This window comes from Ambystoma mexicanum, chromosome 1q (assembly GCF_040938575.1).
Source record: "Ambystoma mexicanum isolate Mex_15411 chromosome 1q, UKY_AmexF1_1, whole genome shotgun sequence".
NCBI classification, from domain to species: Eukaryota; Metazoa; Chordata; class Amphibia; order Caudata; family Ambystomatidae; genus Ambystoma; species Ambystoma mexicanum.
Genome location: NC_090922.1, coordinates 420,851,131 through 420,868,076, shown reverse-complemented (window position 1 = coordinate 420,868,076; position 16,946 = coordinate 420,851,131). Strand labels below are relative to the sequence as shown.

The 16,946-nt window shown below is 46.2% G+C and overlaps 1 protein-coding gene across 4 annotated transcripts in view; it reads right to left on the bottom strand.

Moving 5' to 3' along the window:
• Positions 1-883: 883 nt before the first annotated feature.
• The window catches only part of SLC12A4 (solute carrier family 12 member 4), a 1,569,223-nt gene continuing 1,553,160 nt past the window's right edge, over positions 884-16,946 (bottom strand). For all 4 annotated transcript variants that reach the window (XM_069639659.1, XM_069639652.1, XM_069639655.1 and 1 more), the window contains exon 24: positions 884-3,751. In XM_069639659.1, the coding sequence (XP_069495760.1) occupies positions 3,660-3,751 (92 nt within the window). In that variant the 3' untranslated portion in view covers positions 884-3,659. The remainder of the gene's footprint in view (positions 3,752-16,946) is intronic.

Here is a 16,946-nt window from a genome sequence, read left to right as displayed (position 1 = left end):
TAGTAAGAAGAACCTCTGTGGTTCAACAGGATTGGACCAGGTAATTACATTTAAATAATTTAAGCCTAACAGGGCCAATCTGCTACGCATCGGTACCCCCCTTTTTTTATACTAGATATTCTTGCCCCAGACTGTTGCGTATCCCAAGGAGCAGACCATTGCCACTGGATAGTGGCCTCTCTGTATATAATAACGGATCCCAACATTCCTTCCCACACTTTTTTGTTTCTCCGACAATCTTTGTTACCCAGTGTCGTCCTGGTTGTCCTCTTGTTCAAGCTCTTTTTCACTTAACAATTAGAAATACTGGAATTTTGCCACCTGCTTTGCACTGTGCTCCTTTGTTTTCAGCATTTTTAATCCAAAATGCCATTTATGTATGTGCCTTTGCCAACAACCGCTCTAGTCTCTCGCACATTCATGCAATTTGTATATTGTGCCTCCGCCTGATTAATCTACTTCATTGATTGAATGTAGGTGTGTGTGTGTAACTCTGCAAGGAGGTTTGACAGCGGCACATGGAAATAAAATAAATAACAGTAAGATTACATGTCTCTCCCTCTTGAGTCACAAATACATTTACATAGATTCTGGTTATGTTTTAGGAGTGTACCACTGGTGATTGTTCGGGGGACTGCGCTCAGTGATATAATAAACTAGATTGTTACTCTATGATTGTAATGTTTACCTTCCGACTGTTCCTATGAATGGGAGTACATTATAAACAAGAAGTCCTGCTTAATCTATGGTTTCTCTGTGGGTGCCGTGTTAGGAATGCAAATGTCGCTCTTATATATACATAATCATACTGGCACATCCTATACGTAGAGAGGAATAGAATAGTAAAAACACTCAACCGGCAAAGAAATAAAACAGGCTGGCATTATTGTTGATGCAAGATTTTATTGAAAAATAAAATAACCATTGAGAGAATGACATAAGAACACAAATAAAAAGAGCCTGCAAAAACAAAAAAGACTTAAGTTTATTTTAAAATCTGATCATTTCTATTTTACCAATAAAATCTTTTTTTGTTTTTTTGTTTAAGGGTAGTTGTTGCCATACTTTCTAAAATGTACTCACATCTTTGTTCAAAAGCATATGCAGCAGCAGTAGTATTTATTTTAACACAGCAGAGTTCTACCCGGCCACACTTTTCAACAATTGCTTCCAAAATTGTTACGCTGGAAACCAACAAAGTAACACAAACTGAAGAAATTCTATATTCCTTTCTAGAGAACATTAAGAAATAAAAAATACTGTGTCAAAATGCATGTGAAATTCTATGGAACAGATACAATTTGACGTGACGTCCCCAGGGTTGTTTGATTACTCCAATGTGAACCTGCAACGTGTCCCAGGCCATATTAGAACACTAGAAACATGGAGCTGGAATTGACAAAATAGTGACTAAAGAATCCGATTCAGTTAAGTAGACAGTACCTTTTAGACAATGTGTGGGTATTAGAGTACTGAGTGAGGTAAAGCCAATTTTGCTTTAAATCCATCAAATAGACTGCATTCTGGGCCCTATGAAAATCCAGAAGCCATCCTAAATAGGGATGAATTAGGCTTGACTACATTTCACACATTTAAACCAGGCAAAAGACTTACATATGGCTTAATGTCACTGACACCAGGTTTCCAGTCCCAACCATATTAATTTACAAGTATTGGTTGACAGGTGACTTAATTGGAGCAAACAGTTGCAAACACACAAATGCACTGGTTTGGGAAAGTCCTAGGCAAGTGTGGAGGGACAGTCATCTGGTCACCCTACAAATAAGTACAAGTCTGAGGGCAGCTACATTCACCCAACTCCATAGTAAATGCTTCTCGCATATAAATATCAAAATAAATACAGACCTGTGGCAATTCACAGAGCCAAAAATCCTCGAAGCTACATCATCTGTAGCTATCTACATGAGCATGAATTCTATGTGCTATTTCAATGTATGCTAAAAAGAACCCATTCATGTATTAAAAAACTATACATATCTATGCAATACTGTCAATTTTAGTGCTGCACATAACTACTGAAAAGGCAGATCCTTCGGTGAGTACTCTGGTCTTGAAATTTCAAGAAAACAAACACAGCATGTCAGCTTAAACAGTCATATGGTTATATTATTATCTACAAGATCAAGTATAAAAAACCTTAAAAGTCTTTTTTTGTTCAAAGTGACTTCCAAACACTTTGTTAACACTATGAACACAAAAATACCACTTAGCGGCATCTATTCTCATGGGTATGTCATCTCCATGAGATTCAACACTGTACCTATGCCCCTATAATACCCATTTAGAAACTTAGTGAATCCAGGCATCAGGGTATTCCCAGGCACTCAACTCTACCCAGCCTTGTATCACCATATTTCAAATCAGCCTTAGAAATGGCCTGATTGTTTACACCTGAACATGGCACTCAAGAGACAGAAAAGGAAAACTTTCCATCTAAACAAAATTAGGAAAGGTAAATGGGGATTAATGTTTGTATGGTGATGTAAAATCCAATAAAAACCATCTCACTGTTTGGCCACTTTATTGTCAGGAGGCACCCAAGGACAATCACCACTAGGAACCCGCTTTCTTTTCATCAAAATACTTTAAGAACAACTGATCAGTCACTTCTTATTTCTTGTAGGGACTACCTCGATAGATCACCCTTAAAGAGCTTCCTCTTATTGATGACTTCCTGTTGCAGAATAGAGTTTGATTCCCTAGACATACTTCTCCACGGTTAAAACATGAACATGAATGAAGAAGTTGCACCAACAAATATTCTACAGTACACATTAGAATCCGAAGTGTACTATCACTTTGTACAAGACAGGTCGATCATCAACTAGCTTTTCTCTATTGGGGTCAGGGTGGTAAGGTGCTGCCATTTGGAGAAGTGTTGTGTAATAATGTTTCATCGGCCAGAGTTAGAGCTGATGGGATAGTCTAATAAAGCCAATTATCTGTGCGATATAGAACTATAGCGACCTAGAAAAGTGCATTTCTGGACGGTATCCTTGAAATTGTAGCAGTGTTAATAACAAACACATACATTACCCTCTGAGTGATTTAAACGAAAACAAGAAAATGCCTAAAAGGTACATGTTAAAAAGACAAGGAGTTAACTGTGAAATGCAATGCTCCAAACAATGGATATGTGTTCTGTAAACTAAAACTACTTACAGGGGAACACATACCATAAAGAACGAAAGTCTACAAAGATGAAGCCATGGCTGAATCCTAATGAGGAGGCACAAGGGGACTGACTCCCGTTCCTGATCACTACTTGTGAAATGGCACAGATATATACATCTTCAACATGGAGATCCACCATGTCTTACATTTCTAAATTTTGTAGCGACAAACCACAGCAAAGAAAATATAACATTTTCCTTTTATTGTCCCACTCATCTTTAAGGAGGGGACTTTAAAATAGTCTTTTTTGGGTATTAGGATCCACTTTAATTTGCGTTAAAAGAAATAACTGTGCAAAGGGTTTGAAAAATCCACTCTTCTGTACACGTTTGTGATAAAACTGCATTAGCACATACAACAGGGGCTTAGGCAGGAATGTAAAGCAACCATGTCTCCTCCCCTCGAAACCAGACTGTCCTTTACTGTCAGAAAGGCAACAGTGAAAAGGAATGCAACTGTGCATTTCAAGAGTAGATTGTGATGACTTCCCTGCCTCCTCCTCGCACAAGCAGCACCCTCTCCAAGCCTTCTGTTAAGACCTCCAGAAATTCCATGTCTGTAATGATGCAGTTAAGGGAATTTTGCAATAAAGTTTTGTTTTCTGACACTGTGGCAAAAAACAACAAATCTAACATCGGTAACGGTCTTTCTGATGGATTAGTCTTTCCTCCCAAAGATTGCTAATAGTCAAAATATCCTACCTGGCGCAAATATGGCTACAGAAATGTTTACTGCCAACGCAGGATGCACAGCAGCTCCGCCTCAGCTATATTCCATGTCATTGGCACCCATGACTTTTGAAGAAACGCCATGGGTGTTATATATGAAGCTGGATCCAACTTTCCAGGCACTTAAGAGGCAGATGAACTGTCACAGTTTGCATGGATTCAATGCAATTGGTTTATTTTGGAATAAGAAATCAAACATATACAACAATTACATCAATAACAATTAAAAAGCATACTTAAAAAAAAATACAATAACATAATTGAAAGTGCATACACTCAGTAGTACATGAGTAGGTTGCTCCCCATCATTTCTTAAAATACGATTTCCTATGCGCCCAGCTACAATTTGTAAACAGAAAATCAGGCCTTACAGGTACTGCTATCAAAACTTTAGGGGCCCACAAGGAACAAGATACAAACATGATACAATAAAATAGGTCAACCCAATTTGATAGAACCCCACTGTAACCTTTTCCCATATGATCCCTTCATAAAGTGCATGGTGCCAAAATCATCCATTATACAACATTATTGCACATTATCAATCAAGAAACAAATATATCATACCTACATTCTGCTGATCTACCACTTCTAAATTTATCAATAAGGCTTGCACAAATTGACTCCATTGTCCACAAGGAGACATTTTCTTACCACCAATGTTCTTTCTATGAATTCTTCTTCTGTAGATTCCTCACCTAATAGATATTCCGTCCAGCTTCAGCTACTCTAAAACCTTTTCGACTGGGGCGCAGCATGACTCGACAGACTCCTCTTGACTCTAGACGTGACATTGCCTGTGTATAGGTGCTATGTCACTGCACCCACGTACCTCAGTTCCCCAGCTCACCCGCTCCACCTCCACAAGCTCAGCAGCTACGGAAGAAGAAGCCATAGGATTTGGCTTAACGACAGCCAAAAAAACGCATGACGGCTTGTTTTGGGTGAGGAACAGACACCATAATGAAAGAAACCACTGACAATACCCAGTCAAACAGGCATCAACCATGCCTAACACCAAATTGCCATCACCTGAAGTTCTCATCCGATTATCAGAGAACAACCAGACAATGTCAACAGACGACTTTCATAGTGGAGGGTGATGAGAAATATGTGGGAGAGGATTCCATAGAAACAATGTTACCCATAAGAAACGTCCCCTTCAATGCATTGCATTCTCCTGCAGATTTGTTATCTGATAACCTCTCAAAGCAGTACAGCGTGTGGAGGCAGGATGAAAGGCCTCAGACAAGGAAGGTCTGTAACACTGCTCTGCCGAATCGTTTTCAGAATCACATGCCACATTTAAGCAATGCTTAGTGAACGTGTTGAGCCACGACCACGTCAGTGCTCGACATATATCCTTCACCTGCAAACACCTTTGCAAGACATATGATACTGCCATGCCCCTAGTAGAATTTGCTCTGATGCCTGGTGGCAGATTTTTTCCCGCACTCTGATAACACTCTGCAATGCAGAGAATCATCCAGTGAGAAATCGTCTGCTTGGACACAACCAGACCCTTCCTGGACAGAGAGAATGCCACTAAGATTTGGCCACCATGCCTACATTCTGCAGTCCTAGCTACGTAGTAGCTGAGCGCCTCCCTTTCGGGTTCAGCCTGACTAGTCTTTCCTTATACTTGGAAAGATGTGGAGGAGGGTAGAAAACTGGCAAATCAATGCTCTGGGACACGTGAACATCTGAAACCACTTTTAGCAGAAATTTAGGACGCACCTTGAGAGAAGCCTTCTCCTTGAAAAATCGCAGGAAGAGCAGCCTGCAAGATAAAGCGTGAAGCTCACCCACACACCTCGCTAACATGATTGCCACCAGGAAAGATGTTTTCTGGGTAACTAACATGATAAAACTTGTATGCATGGGTTCGAACGGAGTCGCCATCAAAACGTGAATATCAAATTGAGGTCAAAGTCCGGAACTAGAAACGGAGTAAGCAGGAACCTATTTTCAAGGCTTTTCAGAAATTGGGTCATTACCGGAACAGTAAAGAAAAACCTTGAGCCGGTGACCTCTTGAACACTGACAAAGCCACCAATTAGCCCTTGACTGTGATTATCTTAAGGCCTGCTGAGGCCAGTGATAGAAGGAAGTCCATTAATGCAGTGGTGGGACATGTGAAAGGATCTATCCTGCGCTCCCTACACCACAAACCTTTTTGACCTGCATGCGTACAATGATCTTGTAGAAGGTCTGCGTGCAGTCATTAACACCTCAATTACCTCTTCTGAGAGATCCCAGTCATATCTAAACCTCAAGAGCCCCGCATGTAGGTTGAGGGACTCGGGATTCAGGTTTAGCACAGACCTGACTGGGATAGGTGGTTCAGCCGCTGAGGTAGCCGGAAAGGCGGGCAGCTGGTGAAGTCCAGGAGCTCCAATAACCATATTCTTCTCGCCCGGTCCGAGGTGATCCAGATCATGGTGGCTCGAAACATCCTCACCCTCCTGAGAACCCACGGTATGACGGGCCCCAGTTTAAACGCATGGTGGAGGTTGAAGACTCATTCCACCAGAAACACATCCCCTAGTGCAGCAAGCAGAACTCTCTGCACTTTGTGTTGGCCCTTGTGGAAAACAGATCCATTGCTGGGGTACCCAAAAAGGGTGAAGATCTCTTTGAGAACTTCCTGGCATACTTCCCATTCCTGAGAATTAGGGAGGCCAAAGGGGCAGCCTGTTGCAAATCGAGGTCAGGACATGTGTCAAGCAGCTTGCCTCATGCAAAACTTCAGCCAGAGCCAGCAAATCCATTTGGTTTGTGAAAAACAAAACAATTGGTTCCCCCCGATTCTCCACTCATTGGCTCTAAGCCAAAAGGGTTCTGATCCCTCTCATCGTCAAGGTGGAGTTGAAGAATGCCTACTGAGACTCACCGACAAAGAAATGCTTGACTGTCGGTGCCAACGTCTATGGGATTATTCCAGTAAGGCAATTTCTCTGTGCCTCGAGGGACATTTGCGCCGGAATCTGCTTTGCAGTTGTCGTCGTCAAGCACAAGAGTGCAGGACCTGACATGAAACCATTGCGCGGGAGCCTCCAGACGCAACTGGTGCCTTACACGCCTGCGGCATTGAGATCGGAGTTGTACCCACTGCAGCTTTTTTGGAAAAGCTGGAACATTTGCTTCTTGAATGCCTCTCACTCATCAGTCAGGGGACGCAGAGTTGGGGAGGACATACCCCACTCCTCTGATGAATCAGAATCGTGTCACTGCTGATGGAGTCTCTTCTTTTTGTGGGAGGATGAGAACGACGAACGGCGTGAACCGCTTCGGGAATGTAAACGTTTCTTCGCCTTCTTACGGTGCCTGTCCTTCCTGGGAGAGGGGGGCCTTCAGTGTCATGGCCTGATGACCTGGTAGTTGAACGTGCCAGGGATATCCCCAGAGGCCGCCAAACTCTAATTTTACTGATCATTCCCTAATAGACTTTGGGTTCAAAGCATGAGGGTCTGTGATGGACATCTTCAAACTGCTGTCCTGACAACGTTTGAACCCCGAAGCTTTAAGTCCCAACATCACGATGAATTATCGGAACAAAAATGTTCTCATTGACAAGACTGTTCTGAAACTCAGCATGCTGAGTGCATGGAAAGAACGGAACTGAGGTATGTAGGGGCAGTCACGTAATATGTATACGACCAACATCGTGTCTGGAGTCGAGGAGTGGCATGCTTGAGTCAAGAGGAGTCAACAGTCGAGGTTGAGACGTAATGTGCCCTGTCAAAAAAGTTTCTCAACAGCTGATACTGGAAGGGATATATATCAGATAAGTACCTGGCGTAGGTTATTGTTAGTGTAACAAATAACCGATTGGTGCGTATGCGAGCCTTACCAGACGGTAAGCCGTACATGCTGTTGCGCATCCCTTGCGCCAGTGTTTGCTTGTTTTTTTTTCTTCAAGCCACCATGAAAAGAGAAAAGGGACTATTTGTAGTCCTTTCTCCCTTTCCATGGTGGACATTTTTTTGTTTACTTTTTTTTCCATTTACTCGAATGCCTGCCATGGAAGGGTGGAAGGGGAGATGGGACTACAGGTAGTCCCATCTCCCCTTCCATGGCAGGCATTTTCTTTGATTACTATGACCGCCGCAGAACGAGAAAATGGACTACCTTTTCCAATCCGCGGCAGCCAATTTGTTACTTTTTTTTCCAGCTTGGGAAAAGCAACATGTATTGCAGCAAAAAAAAAAAAAAAACATTACTGCAGTCTAACGGGCCCGGGGTACTAATGGCAATAAGCCCCTCACTGGTGGGCCATTACAGCATGGGCCCCAGGGGCATTACCTTATGCAGAAATGGCCCACCGGCTCGGGGCTTATTGCCTGATGAGGAATCTGTGGGAGAATGAAATTCACTGAAAGGAGAAATTACTTAGAGTAATGTTCTTTCTATGGGTTCTTCTCCCGCAGATTGCTCATCTGATAGATATTCTCTCCAGTTTCCCTGCTTTGGAAACATTTTTAACAGGGGGCATAGTGGACCTCGACCCGGCCTTCAACCATCGAACCGTCTTGCTCGGCGTCTGGTCGTTGGCTCTGGACAGAACGTCAGGCATCGTATAAATACCACGTCACAATGCCCCAACCTCAGTTCCCTCTTTTTTCATGAGCACCACACTGCATAGGAAAATCAGAACAATCGAGCTAATGAGTCTTTAAAAAGAAAGGGATTATAAACCTCCAAAGGAGGAATAATTGAGAAAACACTACAAGTAGCGTTAGAAACATCTTTGTTCTAAGAAACTGTGGTAGGAAGATAGAAAACGGACACAGAGGACCATCACCAAGACGCGTGAAAGAGAAGATGCACACCAACCACCTACTTTCTGAGCGGGGAAGGATGGGAGGGGAGACGAGGAATCTGCGGGAGAAGAATCCATAGAAAGAACATTACGGAAAGTAATTTCGGGTTCAATCGATTGCCTTTCTCCCGCAGATTCCTCATCGGATAGACACCCAAAGCAGTAAATGAAGGAGGCGGGCAGAAAGTTATACCAAGAAATATTGCAGCACTGCCCTGCCAAAACGTACATCAGAAGTACAAGCCACATCCATGCTGTAATGCTTTGCAAAGGTATGCAGGGATGACCATGTCGCAGCGCGACAAACCTCCCGAACAGGTACACCCCTCTCCAATGCTGTGGATGCTGACACTCCCTTTGTGGAATGGGCCTTGAGGCTTGGTAATTCTTTCCCAGCGGCCTGGTAATCTATCCAGAATATTATCCAACGGGATCAAGTCTGCTTGGTTATGGGCAGGCCCTTTCGGGCCGAGGGAAAGGCTATGAAGAGCTGGTCAGCTCCCCTGAAATCAGCTGTTCTGGCAACATAATAACAACGCCCTCTTCGGGTCTTGGCGATGTAACCGCTTCTCCTGCTTAGAAGGGTGCGGAGGAGGATGGAAGACCAGAAGGTTGATGGACTGAGACAGCTGAAATTCTCAGACAACCTTGGGGAGGAAGCCAGGCCTTACCCAGAGTTAAACGTTCTCCTGGAAAATAAAACGCAGGACGGGTGGCTTACAGCACAAGGCCTGAAGTTCACTCACCCACCTAGCTGTTTTCAAATAGAGAAGCCGTAAGGGACAAGAGTGGATAGGCTGAAATGGAGCCGCCATCAGAACCAGATTAAGGTCCCAATCTGGGACAACAAAAAGAGCTGGCGGAAATTTATTTACAAGGCATTTCAGGAATTGCGCCATTACCGGGATCGTAAAAAACAAACCTTGATCCAGGGATCTCTTAAACACAGATAAGGCTGCCAAATATCCTTTGACTGTGGTGACCTGAACGCCTGAAAATGCCAGTGACAGAAGGAATCCCACGACTGGAGTGGTGGGGCAAGAGATGGGGTCAACCTCGCGTTCCCTGCACCACACCTCAAATCTTCTCCATCTGCACACGTACAAAGATCTTGTAGATGGTTTGCGTGCAGCCAGCAACACCTCCAGTACTTCCCCAGAGAAGTCCCAGTCATAATCTCTCATCCTCTCAAGAGCCACGCATTTAGGTTGAGGGATTACGGGGTCGGATGGAGTATCTGACCTTCCGACTGGGTTAGGAGATCCGGCCGACGAGGCAACCGGTGAGGTGGAAAGATGGACATATCTAAGAGGTTGGAGTATCAAGTTCTCCTCACCCAGTCTGGGGCGATCAAGATCATGGTCGCTCGAAACCTTTTCAACCTCCAGAGAACCCATGGAATGATGGGAATCGGAGGGAACGCATTGGACTCCGTTGCAAACAGATCCACTGCTGGGGTACCCCAGAGAGCGAAGATCTCCTCTAGGACTTCCTGGCTCACTTCCCACTCATGCGGGACCATGATCTGTCTGCTCAGTGCTCTGCCAAGTTGTTCTCTGTGCCCGCCAGATGAACTGCCGGGACTGAGTTCCTGTTCTCCAGCAACCAAAACCAAAGCATCATCGCCTCTGTGCAGAGGGGGGGCGGGAGTGCACACCACTGTGCTTGCAGAGATAGCGCATCGCCACTGTGTTGTCCGTCAGAACTAGGACCTGTTTATCCTGCACAGATGTGGCAAATGCTTTCAGGGCTAGCCTGACAGCTTGCAACTCCAGCCTGTTGATGTGCCACCTGGCTTCTGCCGTTGACCGGAGGCCGCTCACCTGCAAATCCTCGCAGTGAGTGCCCCAACCCTTCAAAGACGCATGCAGGTCTGAGGCCAGGGAGGCCAGAAGGGTTCCCCGGCCAAAAGACTGTTGCGGTCCACCACCAGGACAGGTCGCTGACCACTGGTGGGGACACCCTGAGGAGATCCGAGAGAGAGCCGAGGTACTGAGACCACTGATCCCTCAGTAGCCATTGCAGGGATCTCATGCGCAACCTGGCCCCTGGCACTAGAAAAATGCAGGCCTAGGAGGCAGAGGAAGGAAGCCACTGGTAGAGTGGCATGGTTCTGGAACAAGGCGACCATCTGTGCCAAGCTGACTACTCTCTCCTCGGGAGTGAAGGCTATCCGCACCTGGGTGTCTAGGACTGCTCCGATAAACTGGAGCTGCTGGACTGATGTCATGTGGGACTTAAGTTTAGGGAGAAGCCCAGCTTGTGCAGCAGCAGGCATGCGTCCTCTAAATGAGACAAGACTTGCGCTACGGACTTCCCTTGGATGCGCAAGTCGTCGAGATATGGGGATACATGGACCCTGGATATTCTGAGGTGAGCCGCAACTACCGCCATGAGCTTGGTGAAGACCCTTGGGGCGGAGGTAAGACCAAAGGGAAGCACCTTGAACTGGAACGTTGTGTGCTTTCAATGGATTGGCACATGGAAATAGGCGTCCTGTAGGCCTATCGACATCAGCCAGTCCTGTAGTTAGAGAGCGTGGAGAATCTCTCTCTCACCATCATGAATTTGTCTTTCCTCAAGAACTTGTTCAAAGCCCTGAGGTCCAGAATGGGACAGATCTCCTCATTCCTTGGGTACCAGGCAGTACCGGGAATACCAACCTCTCTGCTCAGATGGCACCCTTCAGCAACAGAGCTCTCAGTTCTTCCCGCAGCTCCTGTCCTGGTTGGATTGGAGGTGGGGGTGGTCTGTCCGGTGGTTTTCTTACAAATGGCAGACAATAATCCCAGTGAATGAGCTGTAGAGCTCAGGCATCGGAAGTAATTCCCTGCCGCTGGAGCAAATGCTCCGTCAACCGTCCTCCAAATGGTTCGCTGTGAGAGGGGAAAATCAAAGCAGCTTCGAAGGCTTGGTCGACCCCACCGCCGACGCTGCTCGTTGGCCTCTATTAGTCCCTCTGCCCCTTCCGGAGCACGAGAAATGCTGCTGCCCTGCTATAAGGAGCATATCTCCTGTAGCCCCGTGTCATAGAGGCGAAGCTAAATGCAGGTTTGGCCAGCTGCGCAGCCAAGCCTAAGGATTTGGCAGCAATCTTGGATTCCTTAAATTTCTCTAAGGAATCGTCGGTTTTGTGGCCGAAAAGAAGATTGCCCTCGAAGGGCATGTCCAGAAGCTTGACTTGGACATTAGGCGAAAAAACAGGTTTTTAAGTAGGCCTGCCTTCTTAGTGTTATGGCTGACGCCATAGATCGGCCCACACAGTCGTCGATGTCCAGGCCCGTTTGCAGTGACTGCCTGGCCACCTCTATCCCACCTCCCACTAGCTGTAGGAAGCCTTCACGCATTTCTCCTTCCGGGACATACTGAGCAGCATTTTTCACGGCTGTCCATAGACCGAAGGAGTATTTGGCAAAACTGCTTGCCACATTTGTAGCTTTGAGGGCCATGCTAAGTGAGGTGAATGGCTTCTTCGCCAAGGTATCTAGTTTCTTTGCTTCCCTATCTGGAGGCAGAGTGGATGTAGAAGATGCAGGTCTAGAAGAGACCGTAGCAACCTGCATAACAAGCCCCTCTGGAGTAGGATGAGAAGGGGTCCCATGTAGCCAGCCGGTATTTCCTGGAAATGGTGGAGCTGATGGGAGGAAGGGAACAAGGGTTTTGCCACATAACTGCTAAAGGATCTGCAATGGCAGGGTTTAAGGGCATATCACGTTCAGTGGTAAGACCTTCCTAGAATGTTGGTAAGGTTGTAACCTTGGACAGGTGCCACTGAAGAGTTCCATCCCAGGGTGTCAATAACCCTTTCTACCAGAGCCCTGAATTTAGAGGTATTGTGAAGATAGGGCTGGGACTGCTGAAATTCAAAGTCTGGTGCGGTGTCCAGACCGCTGGCATCCTGGAAGCCTTGAGCAAGCTGTAAAAGCTGATTCTGGATGTCAAAATAATCGCACCTCCTGAACCCAAATACATTTGGTCAACATCCCCTTGGTCATCAACGTCATGACCGCCAAAGATACCTGCCATGGTGTCGAAAAATTCGGACCAGGGTTGCAGAGTTTATGTTTTCTTGACAACCGTCGACGTCGAGGGTTTCTCTTTCGACGCTGATATGGTGGATGTCGGTGTTGATCTGGATCGAGACGCTGTAGCGTCGACATCCTTGGATGCACGTGGATAATCCAGCTTCGATTGGATTTCTTTCAAGTACACTGAGTGCCGCTCCTGGTCCGAAACATACTGGGGGTGGGGGGTGGGGGTGTTATGGATTAGACACACGACTGCAGCATGCTGTTTGAATATTGCAAGCATTGAGGAGTGAGGACAGTTTCCTTTTCCGCCTGTGTTCTTTCTCGGGGGTATGCCCCTCCGTTTTGGCATCCGATAACCGAACCATCGACCGCGCCAGAGATTTTGAGGGCAGTTGACGTAGAGCGAGTTTTGCATCGATCGCAAAGGGATTTAGGTTGCATATTTGGCGCACGAAGGACGCCATGACCCGTGCCGAGGCACCATAGACAACTCGTGTGGGTCAGTGATGGACATCTTGGTGCCACAATCGGTACACTGTTTGAAACCTGATATCCGTGCGACCGACTTCTTGTATCGAGGATTTTGTGAAAAAGTATGTTTTCTCACAAAAACGTTGAGAGTCGAAGCCCTGTGTTCCCAAGCAGCATGTTAGCACGCAGAGAAAATTAACTGAGGTTGGGCATAGTGACATGGTATTTATACGACGCCTGACATCATGTCCAGACCAGACGACCAGATGCCGAGCAAGATGGATCGATGGTCGATGGCCGGGTCGAAGTCCACTATGTCCCCCTGTATAAAAACCCCATTCACCTCACAAAATCCCTCCACTGGCTCTTCCTTAAATGCCAGCAAAACTGACATCATTTGCATTGTGACTCCTGCTCCTGCTGTCCCACTCTCACTCTGGCCGGCCTCCCTTTGCCTTGGCCCGTGGGATGGCAGAGGAAAGCACTGCTTTTTGAAAAGTTAGCTCCCTAGACTGGGAAGCATCCAGGTTATAGAATTTTGAGAAGGTGTGAAGCGAAGACCAAGCTGCTACTTCGCAAATGGACCTTATAGGGACAACTCTTTGAAGGGCTGTGGAAGAGGCGATGCCTTCGGTGGAATGGGCTCTTAACCCTTCAGGTGGGTCTTTTTGTGCTAGTCTGTAGCATTCTGAAATGCAAAGCACGATCCAGCGCGAAATTGTTTGTTTTGTTACTGATTGACCCAGCTTTCTTCCAGTGTAGCCTATAAACAACTGGTTGTCACTCTAAGTCTAGAAAGCCTAGAGATGTAAAAGCTTAAAGCTCTTTTTGGGTCCAGTCTGTGTATTATTTCTTCCTCCTTCGAAGGATGAGGTGGAGGATAGAATGAGGGTAAAATAATTTTCTGATTTAAATGAAAATCAGAAATTACCTTCGGTAAAAATGATGGTTTAACCCTCAACACAACCCTGTCCTTATGGAACACAGTATAGGGTGGCCCAGAAGATAGTGCCTGCAATTCGCTCACTCTTCTTGCTGATGTTAGAGCAACTAAAAATGCTGTTTTCCATGTTAATAATCTTAATGGACACGTGTGCATAGGCTCAAAAGGGGCACACATTAAGAATTTTAATACCAAATTTAGATCCCAAATTGGTACTTGAAATGGGTGAGGAGGAAACACATTAGTGAGACCTTTTATGAATTGTGTTATCAAAGGAATTTTGAAGTAGGAGCATTCTTCCGATGAGTGCTTGAAGATGGAAAGCGCCGCAAGGTAACCTTTTATTGTTCCGATATTCAGACCTCTATGTGCTAGGGTCAGAAGGAAAGATAGTACTTCCGGAATAGAACATAGAAAAGGATCGACATTCTTTTCCATGCACCAGTTGCAAAACCTTTTCCAACGGCAACGGTACAGAGACTTAGTTGCTGGCCTTCTTGCCGAAAGCAACACCTCCATAAAATCATCTGGAAGGTTCCAATCCCTGCATCTCAGCCTTTCAGATACCAAGCATGAAGGTTGAGTGTTCTGACCTCTGGGTGGAGAACCTGACCTTCCATTTGAGAGAGAAGGTTCTCTCTGAGGAAGACGTACTGGAGGATAGATGGACATATCTAAAAGGTCCGGATACCACGTTCTCCTGGCCCAATCCGGAGCAATTAGGATCATGCAGTTCCCGAAGCGTCTCAGCCTCCTGATGACTTGAGGAATGACGGGAATCGGAGGGAACGCATACAACAGTGGGAAATTCCAATCCACCACGAACCCGTCCCCCAGGGCTCCTCTTGGGGGAAATTCCCTTGAGCAATACCTTTCGCATTTTCGGTTGGTACTGGTTGCGAATAGGTCTATCTGAGGGGTTCCCCAAAGGGCGAAGATCTCTTGAATGACTTCCTGAGCCAATTCCCATTTGTGGGACACCGTGCTCTGCCTGCTCAGAGCATCTGCCGTCATATTCTCTTCCCCGGCTGGATGACTTGCCGTTAAAGAGATTCCCTCTTGAATCGCCCAATACCAGAGCTGCATTGCCTCTCTGCACAGAGGTAGTGACCCCACACCATCTCTTTTGTTTAGGTAGTGCATGGCCACTATGTTGTCCGTCATTATCAGGACATTCTTTCCCCTGACAGATGGCAGGAAGGCCTTCAGCGCTAGTCTGATTGCCCTCAGCTCCAAAAGGTTCATATGTAGTTTGGACTCCGATGGAGACCAGCGACCGTTTATTGTCAAATCGTTGGCATGTGCTCCCCACCCCAGGAGTGAGGCGTCCGTCACTACTGTGATCTCCGGCCATGGTTGCCAAAAGGGTACTCCCCTTAAGATGTTCTCTGCACAGGTCCACCATAGAAGATCTTGTCTGACCTTGTTCGGAATCTGAAAAAGATCCGTTATTTGACCCAAGAACTGGGACCACTGAGTCTTTAGGGCCCATTGAAAGGATCTCATCCTCAAGCGTGCCTCTGGCACCAGAGAAATGCAGGATGCCATGAGGCCGAGCAACCGTAGAAAGTCGTAAGCCTGGAGATTTTGGGCATTTTGGAATTTTGAAACCATCTGAAGAATGTCTTGAGCCCTCGTCTTGGAAGGCGAGCTCTGTGTCTAATACAGCTCCTATGTATTGAAGCTGTTGGGAAGGTGTCATTTGAGACTTCAAGTTGAGGGAGAAGCCCAGTTTGTGGAGGAAGTGGCAGGTGACTTTCAGATGATCCAAAGCTTGCTCAGCAGAGCACGCTCTGATCAGCCAGTCGTCCAGGTAGGGGTAGACATGAATCCCCCCCTCTCCTGAGGTGCGCTGCCACCACTACCATTAACTTGGTGAAGACCCTCGGGGCGGAGGTCAACCTGAATGGCAGGACTCGAACTGATAGTGTGAGTCGCCAACAAGGAACCTCAGGTATTTTCTGTGCTTGAGATGAATCGGCACATGAAAATAAGCATCCTGGATGTCCAATGACACCAACCAGTCCTGGAGTTGAAGGGCTGAAGGATCTGAGAAGGAGTAACCATCTTGAACTTGTCCTTCCTGAGGAACTTGTTCGAGCTTCTTAAGTCCAAGATGGGTCTCAGTCCTCCGTCCTTTTTGGGGATCAAAAAATACGGGGAGGACCAACCCTTGTTCCTCTCCGCTGCAGGTACTGGTTCTATGGCACCTTTCTCCAGCAGTGTTAGAACTTCCTGCTGTAGGAGCGGATTTGAAAACTTCAACGGGTGTCTCCCTGGTGGATTGCTTTGAGGTTGCTTTAGAAAAGGAAGGCAATAGCCTTGGGCTATTATTTCTAGAGCCCAAACATCTGAAGTAATGGCTCGCCATTCTTGCAGATGCTGCGACAGCCTGCCTCCTACACGTGTTTTGTGGTGCAAGTCCTCAAAGTGAGTCCTCAAAGTGGTTTTGTGGTGGATGTTGCAGCCGCTGATGGCAAAGAGGCTGCAGCTGGAGCTGGCTTAGCACGTTTTCCTTGTCCACCATGAGTGGCTTTTCTTTGGCCCCTTTGACTGGCCATTCCTCTCGTCTTCCCGTATGAGATATAATAACGATAGGATCGTCCCCTCCATGATTGTCCTTGCACACGAAAAGGCTGAGGTTGCCTAATAGCAGCTCCTAAAGATTTGGCCGCTGCTTTTGAGGTCTGCAACCTCTCAAGGCTCTCGTCAGCCTTGTTGCCAAAAAGGTGAGACCCATCAAAAGGCATGTTCAG